The 13138-nt window shown below is 32.2% G+C and overlaps 1 protein-coding gene across 7 annotated transcripts in view; it reads left to right on the forward strand.

Moving 5' to 3' along the window:
* Positions 1–93: 93 nt before the first annotated feature.
* Positions 94–13138, forward strand: part of LOC148621453 (uncharacterized) — a 23378-nt gene continuing 10333 nt past the window's right edge. For 3 of the 7 annotated variants that reach the window (XM_088575866.1, XM_088575871.1, XM_088575869.1), the window contains exons 1-10: positions 94–325; positions 5217–5293; positions 6522–6786; positions 7696–7848; positions 8274–8448; positions 9112–9300; positions 9934–10081; positions 10460–10541; positions 10954–12324; positions 12794–12907. In XM_088575866.1, coding sequence (XP_088431992.1) covers positions 5237–5293; positions 6522–6786; positions 7696–7848; positions 8274–8448; positions 9112–9300; positions 9934–10081; positions 10460–10541; positions 10954–12324; positions 12794–12907 — 2554 coding nt within the window. In that variant the 5' untranslated portion in view covers positions 94–325; positions 5217–5236. Of the gene's footprint in view, positions 326–435; positions 1006–5216; positions 5294–6521; positions 6787–7695; positions 7849–8273; positions 8449–9111; positions 9301–9933; positions 10082–10459; positions 10542–10953; positions 12325–12793; positions 12908–13138 lie in introns of those variants that run through there. The other 4 variants (XM_088575872.1, XM_088575873.1, XM_088575868.1 and 1 more) reach the window with 3 other exon arrangements.

Raw genomic sequence — 13138 nt, forward strand, 5'->3', positions numbered from 1 at the left:
AGTTATTCACGAATCTCTTATAATGTACATTTTCAAAATTAAGAAACCGGAATTTGCCTGAAATTGTCCCAGTTTTATTATTTTTATACCGTTTCCGGTAGCAGACGACACTCAAAATTGTTGCTGTCAATATCGTTCAATATATTGATGTTTTTCTTTCACAAATTCGAAATGTTTTTAGTTCAACAGATGGCATATCTGATGCATATGTTGAATATGTTTATTTCTTGTATGTTACTTTATGGACATGAGCAAAATAACATTTACAAGTGCAAAGTTAGGTTGAAAACAGTGAAAAAGGATAACATAACTTTGTTTGAAACTGGTAAGGGGCATAAAATTTACCGTTTAGCCATGTGTGTCAGAAAAAAATTTGATTTCACTTAAAATTATAATATGAAGAAGACATTTGCCTTTAGTGCAACGAGGAGAAGCATTGAGGAGTTAGAATATCCTCTGACCCTGCATCCCTCTTCTTTTTCATTTGGATATTGATATGGCGGGTTGGGGTCAGAACGGTGTATTGCCCTTCAACCGCTTCCACAGGTGTTAACCATCCCATTTTGCGGGAGTCTCCTGTAATTTGTCCTTTTGACACACAAAAAAAAGTCTCCTGTTCGGGAGGCATCAATCTCCCGGTTTCAAGAAATCCTCCTGTAAAAACCTCCCGTAATTGAATTTATCAAATTTTTGTCATTTTTTGTCTGCCATTTTTTGTTTATGTCAACATGCACGTGGGTCACGAAAGCACTTTATTGACAAAACGCTTGGAACAGCTGATCGACATGCAAGTCTCTCTAGAATTATCTTCGTTCATATCGACAAATAGTATGATTTATAATTTTTAACGGATAGTTATGTCAAGATTGTACAAACTTTGTGGCTGAACGTAACTTGCCGTTCCATGTGGCTGATCATTTTACTGACTTTGTGAAAAAAAATCCCTGACAATAAAATTGCAGAGAAATTTTCATGTTAAAGGATTAAATGCACCCAAATTGTAAGGTAGGTTGGCATATCAAGTCTTGAGGCTACAAACATACAGTGCTTGAAAACTGTAAACAGAAACCATTCAGTATTTTATGTGATCAGTACAAATGGGATCAGTACAACTTTTATCTAGTTCATCAAAAAGCCCATTTATAAAAAGATTAAATAAGCCATTATAAGGTAGGACTAAGTACATCCCCTTGTTCTACTCCACAAGTGGAAGGGAAATATTTACTAAGACCATCTGGAAATTTTATTCTGCATCTTGTATTTTGATACATTGAATATATAATGTAAAGAAGTTTAGATTGGATTTCATGTTTAAGTAAAATGTAGAAGAGACACTCTCTCCAAACTGTATCGAAGGCCTTTCTAAGGTCAATGAAGGCTGCAAATATGTTCTTTTTCTTACTTTTGTGATGATCTATTATTGATTTTACGGAAAAAATATGGTCTGTTGTTCTTGCCTTGGGTTTGAAACCAATTTGATTGGAATACATGTATAATCCATTTTGTTGATTCATTTGCATATATCATGTATTTATGGTTTCGAAAAAAAAATCCTGTTTTATTCAATCTATAACATAACAAAATATGTTGATTATGTTGTCACACAAAATCTTCTGCAATTTTATGATGGATTGCAGGAGGCCTCTCACAATTAGGTTTGACTAGGTTAACAGGTACGAACGCTTTTAATGACCTTCAAGTTGAAATCATGCATGTCACACCTACCTAGTTCGATTTCGGAATCATTTTCCTGTATGCTGATACCATATTTGTTACAAAAATTACATTTCTTATTGAGGTTTTGATCATTTTCCACAACATACCCTGTTTTGTTGACATTTTGAATTGTAAGTAAAACGTGAGGTGAGAGAAGGCGGAGCTTGTTACTTTTGGAATGGAACGGTAGTGAACAAATACTTTTTCAGTGGAATTATGAAATATTCTGTTAGATTATGGTTTTAAAAATCATGTCTGCTCCATTCCGAACGAAAAGGAACAAGTTCCGCCTAATTCGTCTCTCACCACTTTACATGTATTATGATTCAAAATGTCAGTGAACTATTCTTTACTGCTACAAAACTTTATAAAAATAATGACATTTGAAGCAAAACAAAAAAATATTTTTTTATTCAATGCAGGTGACATCCTGGTAACTACAAAACTTCACAACTATGTAACGTTTGTAACCTCACAACAGAAAGATATATTCTGTCATTGACTGCATAGGACTTGTAAATATATGTTTATTGTATTTTTGCTGCTCAAATAAAAAACTAGTGCAGTATACTGTGAAAGTACATACTGTAATTCATGGATACCAATATTCTTGGTTTATGGAAAAAACATCAGTTCATAGATTCTCAAATTTGTGGATCTTACAATGCCATTGTACAAATGAATCTGAAACTACTTTTAAGTTGGGAACCAAAGTTCATGGTTTTCTGAACCTATGAAAACAAAGAAAACTGGTACTCCATAAACAATAACTATAATGATATGTATGTCTATGCAAACTGACCTGTTTTAAAACCAATATTTGAACACATTTAGTAAAAAACTTCAATTGCTGTCAATGCAAACATTTATAGTTATGTCCCTTGTGAATAAACCTATGAAAATCAAGAAGAATTATATGTTTTTATGTACTCTATATGGTTGGTTCATGAGCCAGGTTATCTTTTGAAACCAAACCTCTTTCAAAACTTTTAACTTCTATACTCACAACTGTCAAAGAGGGTCTGCAGTCCTACCACAACACTTGTTACTCCCGTAGTGGTATTAATTCAATGTGGATCCTGAAAAATTCGAATGATCTTTTGGAGACAATCAGTTCAAGACTATTATCTGAATATAATAGCATGAAAACCTACGATTTTTCAACACTGTATACTTCTATTCCCCATACTCAGTTAAAATCCCGACTTAAAAACATTATACATCATTGTTTTTCCAAAAAAGATGGTACACCTAGATACAAATATATAGTTCTTGGTAGAGATTCCTCATACTTTGTAAGAAACAATTCCAAATCATCTTCCAAATATACAAAGGAAGATGTTTGTAAAAATGCTGGAATTTTTAATTGACAACATATTTGTCCAGTGTGGTGGACGTGTTCTTCAACAAACAGTCGGCATTCCAATGGGAACAAATTGTGCTCCTTTACTTGCTGACCTATTCCTTCACTCTTATGAGGCTGACTTTATAGCTGATCTGATCAGAAATAAAGAATATTGTTTGGCTAGATCCTTCAATCTCAGTTTCCGCTATATAGATGACGTATTATCTTTAAACAATCCTAATTTCGGGGATTTGATATATCGCATCTACCCAAAAGAACTTGAGATAAAGGATACTACAGACACTATGAAGTCAGCCTCATATCTTGACCTACACTTAGAAATCGATGGTAAAGGAAAACTATTGACCAAACTTTACGACAAATGTGGTGACTTTTCATTCAGAATTGTCAACTCTGTGGCAACATCCTTTCGGCTCCTGCATATAGAGTGTTCATATCACAACTCATATGTTATGCCAGAGCTTGCCAAAACTACGCAGACTTTTTGTATCGCGCTAGAACTCTAACAAAAAGGCTTCTGGAACAGGGTTATGTTGCTACAAGATTGAAGTCATCACTACAGAAGTTTTATGGTCGTCATCATGAACTCGTGGATTGTTATGGTGTATCCATCAGCACCATGAAAACTGATTTATTCAACGGGTCATAGTTTTCCTTTCCTCGTTTGTCTATCCTGGACTTGACTTTTTATGAGCAACTTGGCAGGTGTTTCTAGAAAAGCAGAGGACGCTTACCCTACCGGTGCACCTGGTCCATGCTCCCAGTTTTTAGTGGAGTCCAAGTTGCTCATTTACTTTTGTTACTTTGTATGTATGATTTTAGTTACTGTATGTTCTTTGTTGTGTATGTCTGTTTTCCATGTCTGGTCTTTGTCCCTGGATTACATTCTTTTGATTACCGCTATAACCTTGGTTCCCTTGATTACTCTTTCAAAACACAGGGTCAAGATGAAAAATTTCAAACAGATTGATTGTGGAAGAACTTCAGGTAGTCATATTTAGGTCGAAATTTGAAAAGACGTAATAGTCTTTATTGGTCAAATAATTTGCGGTAGTAAGCACATTTTCTGTTGCACATTATAACAATATTACGGACAGCCTTGTTGTATCAGAGACATATAATACTCATTGTATGTTTAGGTTCATGGTTGTATTATATAATTCTACATGCAGCAGGTTTGTTTTAAACCAATGGCATTTTTGGGTCATTTCAATGGCTTGTTTATATACAGTGTGATAATGTGATAAATTTTGACCCTAGTCCCTACCTCTGTTTAAAGTACTGTGACAAAACAATCTGAAGTGAAAAATAAAAGTCTGTCAAATTTAAGGTGCAAAAATGAAATCTCTTTCAAATTATATTAAATTGATTGAATATTATTCAATCCAATGGTTGTCTGTTTTTACTTCATGACAAAAACTCAAAAAGGGGCAGTCCTTACCAGTTCTTGTTAATTTAATTTTTGTAATAGAACATATATTTAGGTAAGTCATATGCCACAACAAAATTTTGAAAATGCAGTGACGTTTATGGACAAACCATATATCTTACCACCTATATTGTACTACTATTCCATGCTGCTTTATAGCAAAAAAATATGGAAATTTGTAAGGAAACTTCTTTCTACCACTCATCTATGACATTAACTTCTGTTGAGATTTTCCTCATAAGTAACTAATTCTGAATACTTATTTGAGATTATATGTTTTTTAAAATATTACCTCAACTAGTGGTAATGGGGGAATAAAACTTAAGTTTTTTTTCTTATGATCTAAATTTTTATATGGTGTGAATATATGGAAGTAGCTTTAATGTCAGTTATTGCATGTTGCATATAACCTAATAATTGTTATTTACCCTCTTCCTTTACCTATAACCAGAGTATTCAATATTTCTAAGTAAATTACATTCTCATATATACCTCTAATTTGACACTCTGAAAAAATATATTCCTTAATTTGACACTTTGAAAAAATATTATTGCTGTTTTTTTTTTTATCTCCTGTTCATTTTATTTTCTTCAGCATGAATCCATTTGTATAATTAAAATGATGATTGATATTGCATGATTCAGTGTTGTTTATTAGTATTCTTCTATACCTGTAATTAATTATTCATCTTTTCTATCCTCTAGTTACTTAATTAAGTTTTCCCATGGATGGAAGAAAACTGAAGGATCATGTGATACAGCTATACCAAACAATCAAACAGGTAGGAAATAGATTTAAAAAAAGGATGCTATGGTTTCTGTCTGTTCAGTGGGTAAGCATAAGTATGTACTGGTACATAAACAGTTTTAGAAATAAGTGATTGTCCACTTACCTACCAAGATGAAGAGGACAGAGGCAAGTAGGTTACATTTCTTACACCGATATATACAATGAATAAGTATTCATTAAAAACTTATATGTACTCAGAAAACCTGCAAAAAAAATTGCACTTGAGATTAAGGAAAATGCATTTTTATCTGACCTGATAATACAGGTTTTCACTTGAAAGAAATACTGAGAAAGTACTATTGTTCGTGGGGTACCAATTTGTCCTGGTTTTCGTTGGTAGGCCAAACCACGAAATTTGGTTCCAACCAATGGAAAGGAGATTTCCATTGATGTGTATACTAAACACCTCAAAACCACGAATTCAAGAATCCATGAACATGTGTTTCTTCCCTAATCCACGAAAATTGGTATCCACGAATTAAAGTACTTTCACAGTAACATTTAAAGCAGATTTGTTGATCTGTTATTGTGGATTTTATTACTTTTGTTGTCAGGGCCTTTCAGGGCTTACTTAAATAAGTGTTTACACTTGTTGAAGACCTTTCAGTGATCTCAGAAAGTATTTTACTATTTTGTATTTACGTTATACACTGGTGTATTTGTTTCGTTTCCCCACATCCCTATTTTTTCTTTGACTGTATATGACAAGAAGAGTTTTGATTTGTATGTCAATATTAACATTTCTTAAAATTTATTTGTTGGAAAATGGAAAACGTTTGCTTAAGATTCTTTTTTGTTATAGTATTTGGTGGTGATGAATAATTATTGAAAAATTGGATCAATTATTTCAGTTTGTAAGAGTTAGTGCTATGTCTTTATCATAATATACAATTTATTTACAGTGAAAGTACTTTTATTTGTGGGTACCATGTTCTGTGGATTAGTGGGAAAAAATAAGTTTGTAGATACTTGAATTCATGGATCATAGAAATGAATGGGAAATTACTTTTTCATTTGAAACCAAATTTCATGGTTTACCAAAAAAGCAACAACAAAAAAACAATAAGCATGAATATTGGTACATGCTATGATAATACTTTTACATTATTCTGTTATTAATATTGTAATTGCGGACTTAACATTTGACTACAAGTATAACTCACCCCAGTACTTACATCTGATACTGGTCAAATATGTTTCATCAAAACATATTTTTTAAGGTTTTTACTGACGAGGAGAGAAAATATCTTTATCAGTCTTTGAAGATTTACAAGTCATGCCATGATGGAACACAGTTAGCTCTACAATTATGTAGGCTATGTTCATCTCAAGACAGGATAGAAATAGTAAGGGATGTTTGGAAACAGATTATCCATGGCCAAGTTGCTGAATTGGACAACATCATCCGAGAGTACCCTATCAATTCACTAGATAGTGGAACGCTTTCAGCACACATCAGTGTTCCACCAGTGAAATTTAAAACAGGTGAGTGTTCTACACATAAGAAAAACACAACTACTAGAGTTTATCAAGATCACATGCATAAATATTGCTCATTGAATCAATGCATTGAATGAAAGGTGTGACAAAAATGCGTCAAAAATGGGAAATATGGCTTATAGCTGTATTTGATAGTTTATAGCAAATTTGATCAGGAACCCTCAATCATCAAAAGAAGATCTACCAAACAAATATTCTATTATAAATCATATGATTAATTGATATAAAAATGTTGAAGACATTTAGGTTTACAATAGACTTAATAGCAACATGTTGCATTTATTGATAATTTTTAAATTAATTTGCTATTGTGTAACATAGATATCATCGATTATTTAACACAAGTCTTGTCTATTTGACTCGAAAAGAGGCAACATCTTGTGGTACAGTCATACTCTATGTTTACATTGCTATCAGGTTTAAATGTTGAGGTTGACATTACACAATACACTTGATATAATTATACTGATTGTAAAACTTGTTAAAGGTTGGCCTTTTGGAATTTTCCATTCAACTTGGTCATAAGGCATTTCAAGAATTTATAAGAAAATATTGAACATTTGAAAGACAGCAGCAAATATCTCCATATAAGAAAAAGACAGCACAGCATTTTTTTTCTCCCTCCGTAAATTGATAAATAATTGGTATAATATTCTTCTTTGGTAAATCCATTTTAAAAAATAACATGCAACATTTATATATAAAATGTTTATGTTTACTGTTCTGTACTAAAATACTATATTTGGGCAGGGAATTTATAAATTAATGTATTAAGACACTTTCTTTGGGATCTTGCAAATAATGATAAAATGAACAAAACAAAACAAAAAACAATATATATTTTTTTTGCACCGTAAAGTTTCAGTTATGTATATCAGAATGTACGTGTTATAGGTAAATTGTTTGATGAAGGCAACCAAAGAGGCAGTAGACACATTCTAAAGGTCCATAAAACAGCCAAGAATAACATTGGATTCTGTATTCGAGGTGGTTTAGAACATGGGCTTGGAATCTATGTTAGTGGTATTGAAGAAGGTTCAGCTGCAGGTAAAATAAGGAAGAAATTTTGAGTGATAAGAAAATATTATGATGTACATATATGTATATTTGGTGAAACCAAAAGCTTGAATAAACAGGTAACCTTAGCATCTCTTGGTCTAGCTTCATTTCAGTTTCCATGCATTCTGATTCTGTAAATTGAACAACTGCCTGAACTAGACCAATATTTTGAATCCTAAAGGGAAGGTTATGCTGTATTGGTCAATAAAAAACCAATTTCTATCAGTTCGATTTATAAACATCAGGATCCAGTTGTTCAAAACATAGTTAGCTATTATTATACTCATAATGTATTTAAATATAACAATTTTGCTAATTGTTGTCCACAAGTTAAATGAAAAAATGATAAGTTAATTTTTTCTATATTATGCATACATGAATCTGAAAATTTTTATTATATCTTATATTTTCAGATGAGAGTGGACTTCACATTGGAGACAAAATTTTGGAAGTTAATAACATATCTCTCCATAAACTACCATCCAGCTCTGCCGTTAAAGTATTGACAGGTAGTAACCAGTTGAAACTTCTGGTAGAAAGAACAGGCACGATACCAGAATGGAGGCTTTCAAGGGAGAGAACTGTATGGTAAAAACCTGAAATACTTCTTCTAGTTATGAATAAATCCTTGATAGTATACATTTAATGTATACTTTAATACTTTAATATAGTACTATTTCTTTAACATATTACTTTAGAAATTCTTGAGATTTTTATTTGATTAGTTAAGATGCTACTATCCAATTCAGTTACCTGGTATCTCTTAATATTTTGTCTAGGATTTGCACAAAACTTTCATCCCTTTTATTTCTGACAAGAAATCTTACATTCATGTTGCAAAAGTTTTACTATTTATCAACATTTAGGATTGCAAAATATACCTCTAACAATGATACAAACTGTATCAGTATATATTTTCATTCTTTTTGAAACTGTCTTAGTGATCTCAGGGTAACATGCTCACCTCCATTGTGGGAGGTTGTGGGTACAATCCCAGGCCGAGTCACACCAAAGACTTTAAAATTGGTAGTCGATGCTTTTCCGCCTAGCACAGGAGATAGAGTGGAGATTAGTTGGCTTGTAGTCAGAATAATGTGTCTGAATAGAGTGGCATGCAGGTTTTGCTTCTGTGAGATAGCACAATAAAGATCTGTCAGTACAAAGCAGGATCTACTCAATTGTCGTTCTGAGATGCTGAAAATATCTGCCATAGGACGTAAAATCAATCAGTTATTCTTTTTGATTACCAAGGCTTGATTGTCAAACTGGAAAGCTAGACCATGGAGATTATGAAGAATATGGCACTGATAATTATATCAGAGGCATTGATGTTGACATACCTGAACGTTGTGTCACATGGTCTACTGCTACTGACGGGGAAAATATAGGCTTTAATATAAGAGGAGGGAATGAATACAGGCTTGGAATTTATGTTTCACAGTAAGTAGTCAGTAATTATAGTAATGAGAAAGTTAATTAATATTCTTGCCTGATATAACCAAAAAATCAGATGTTTTGCAGGCACTGTTTGCATAAAAAAGGTGACAACAAAAAACAGAAATGATTGTTTTAAAACATGCATATGGAGATTCCTACATTTTTATAATATGGAATAGTATAACATGGCTCTTCTGTATAGCCTGAAAACTATAAAAATGTTATGTTACATATTCATAAATCTTTACTTGGATAGTTTATGTATATGTATATATGTATTAAATGGTAAGATTTAAAATTACAACTGTATTTTATTTCTAGTACCTAATATCAGGCTGGGTTTAATATGATACTTACAGCTAGTCCTATAAATCCCCACTAAAGTCTAGGTATAGCATTAAACTTACTGGTATGTGTGGATGTTTGTTTTTGTTTTGCCATCTGTCCTGTGTATTGTGAAATACACAAAATGTACAATTCGAGTTTAAATACAATGTAATTTTGAGCTTATTATTTAGGAGTTATGGCCCTTGTATGCTACAAACACTTAGTAATGTAGTGGTGTCTGATATTACTTGATCAAACATTCTATAGTTTTCAAACATTAGTATAAAATGATTCATCTGCATTTTGCAGTGTAGACCCAGGAAGTACAGCAGAAGAGATAGGAATACACACTGGTGATCAAATTATTGATGTAAATGGAGTAATATTTGATAATATTTCGCATGCTCATGCTGTTGAGACTCTGAAGAATAGTGCTAACATCATCATGTCATTAAGGGTAAGTTATATGCATATTTGCACTACAACAATTTAAAATGGACAAAGATATATTGTTGTTAGATTAATCAATAAATATAGAAATAGGAGATTTGGTATGATTGCCAATGAGATAGTCATCCACCAAATGCCAAGCAAAAAGCTATAATTTGTCTTTTATTTGAAAAATGTTTAGATGGAAAATTCTCTTAATACCAAAACTTACCAATTGTGATACTTATTGATTGAGATGAATTTAACTTTATATTTATTGAAATATTTTTAATATACTTTTTGATGGAAAGTTTAAAAAAATTGTAGATAGGAAAGCCTACTTTACAGCATTAGGGAAATATACTAGTTAATTTTGCACTGATTGTCAATCCTTATTGTCCTGCAGGATGTTGGCAGGTTTCCTGCTTACAAGGAGATTTATGCTGAATACACATGGACAGGAACATCCATTTCTGATGGAAATAGCAGTATGTATTAATTTATCAGTAGTCAAGGCCCTTCAAAGTTAATTTCTCAGTTCTTGGACTATTTATCATGAAAACCTATAAGGAAGGAAGGGATTTCTTATATTTTACTTGTTATTCCTCCCCCCCCAAAAAAAAAAAAATTGATAAGGTTGCTTCTTACATTTTTCATTGACAGGAAAAATAATGAGAGAGGTGCTATTTCATTTTTATTTTATTGATTTGGTAAAAGAAGTGGGTAATGAGATAACCTTGAAAGTTACAGGGGGCTGAGAACTTTGTGAAGCCCCATTGTTATCTTGAGCTTAGTTTATGAATAGATATTCTTGTTGGTGAAACTCTTAGTAATTTTTGCTTCAGAAATAAATCAAAATCAACAATGATCAGTCAAATTTAATCCCATCTTATTTAATAGGTCAGTTAAGTGGAGAGAAGCTTATTGAAAGGAAACTACCAGATACATGGATTGAATCTGGAAGCCATAAAAAGAGAAAGAATTTACTTCTACGCGTACCTGTTGAAGTAATATCACAACATGATGATATGGATGAGCCAGATTCATTACATCCTGAAATATACCTTCCTGAGGGAGATGAAATTTCCCATGACTATGATGGCGACTCTTCCCTTGACTCACATTCCCAATTATCACAAAACAGTGGAAGCTTTGACAAAAGACCAATGGATATTTGGATAAAAGGAAGTGGACATATCAACCCTGCATTTCAGCCTGATGAGCTGGAAGATAACTCCAGCATAGGTTCTGGTAGCTATGGTGAATTGACTATGGACCAGATAGTCAGAAAGAAAGACAAACATAAAAATAATACAAACCTAAATTTTTATGAAAGTATGGTACATAATAATGGTGACCATGTGGTTACAATATCAAGTAGGGGCAGTGGTAAAAAATCAGTTGAGAGATACATATTTGATGATGAAAGTCATGACCACTTAGACTCTGGAGTTGGGTTAGACAAAAATGCAAAACTTTTGCTTGATGATGATGTCAGATCTGATACACTATCTAGAGAATCACTTGCACTTGACAGTGATAGTGATGATGCACAAAGTTACCACTCTAATGCTTCTTTTTCAACATTTTCAAAGAAATCAGGACAAAGTGGAAATAAGTCCGTGTCAATGATAACTTTGAATGACTGGAGAAAGTCAGTAGAAAATTTACAGGCTGATGATAGTTCACCTGTCATATCTGTAGGTGAAAGAGAAAGTAATACTGATGAAATTAAGAACAAGTCTAAGAAAATACCAGGTGAAACTTACCCTGGAGATGACAGCTTTTCCATATCCATTGTGCCTGGCTCTGTGTATACAGTTGACAATGAAATTCAGATGAAAGAATCTCGTTACAAGAAGAAAGATGGACAAAATAAAGGCTCAAGATTCAATTCAGATAGTCTTGATTATAGTGGAACTAAAACAAAATATAGCGCTACATGTATTGACTCCTTGGAAACAAATCAAGGGCAGATAAATCATTATGAACCTGTTGGTCATTTCGGAGGGGAGGTAAATCTGAGTGAGTCCACTGATGATCTCTTGGCAAATGATGCCAGAACAGAAAATTCAGGTCAGTCTGTCTCTGGAACATATGGCTCTTTGAAAACAGAAGACTTATACTCACAAACTGAAAAGGTGCTGCATGACTTTGATCAACAAATAGAAAATCTTGAAGGCAGAAAATCTGATCTCGGAACAATTGAGCTATCAGTAATGAACAATGAAGGTGCTTCATCTAAACATAATGACAAAAAAGAAAAGAGAGGTACCGCTAATTTCTATGATGTTTGTAAGATGTATTTAGGAAGGCCTTTTAGGGCTTACTTGTAAATTAAGAAATTATTTTCATGTTCTAATTTCTGTGAAAAATGCAGTTGAGAACAATGATAAAAACTTAAATCTAATTTTTAGTCATATTTATTTTATTTTTATATTGCATAAGTTGAAATTACATTTTAGTCTGAATTGATAATATGACAGTATGACTTAATGATTTACAATATTTGTAGCAATTTTATTTGTAAAAAGAGTTTACTTATCTGAAACACTTCTTTTTTCAAGATTTTTTTATATGGACGATTACAAAGTGCACTAAATTTATACTATTAACATGTACATATGAAACAAAATTTAAACTTGTGTTGATAGACTGAAGAAAAAAATAAAACAGGCATACATGGTGAAAATTACACAGGAAATTATCCAAACTACATGTAATTTGTATTGTTTTGCAGGATCTTTGTTTAAATTAAGTCGAAAAAAATCAACAGATTATGCATCTAAACAGAGTTCCTGGAAAGTATTAAAGAAGAGAATAAGAGCTGGCCTTTTTAAGAAATCATTGCAAGGTAATTAATTTTATGGCATTTATAAATTTACTTTCACTATTTTTGCATTTGAAAAAAACTAAAATATTTACATTTGTCAATCTTTTTTGTATAAAATGTAACTTATCCTGTATTTGCCTAAAATATTATTCAATTTGTTTTGTAAATTCAGATAAAATCTTGCCAATTACAGTTTATATATTTGTTTTGAGGGTCTTATGTTTTGATGGAAACTAAGTTACTGATGCTATT

Source organism: Perna viridis, chromosome 3 (assembly GCF_037379345.1).
Source record: "Perna viridis isolate PV_CMFRI_1.1 ecotype Kerala chromosome 3, ASM3737934v1, whole genome shotgun sequence".
Taxonomy (NCBI): domain Eukaryota; kingdom Metazoa; phylum Mollusca; class Bivalvia; order Mytilida; family Mytilidae; genus Perna; species Perna viridis.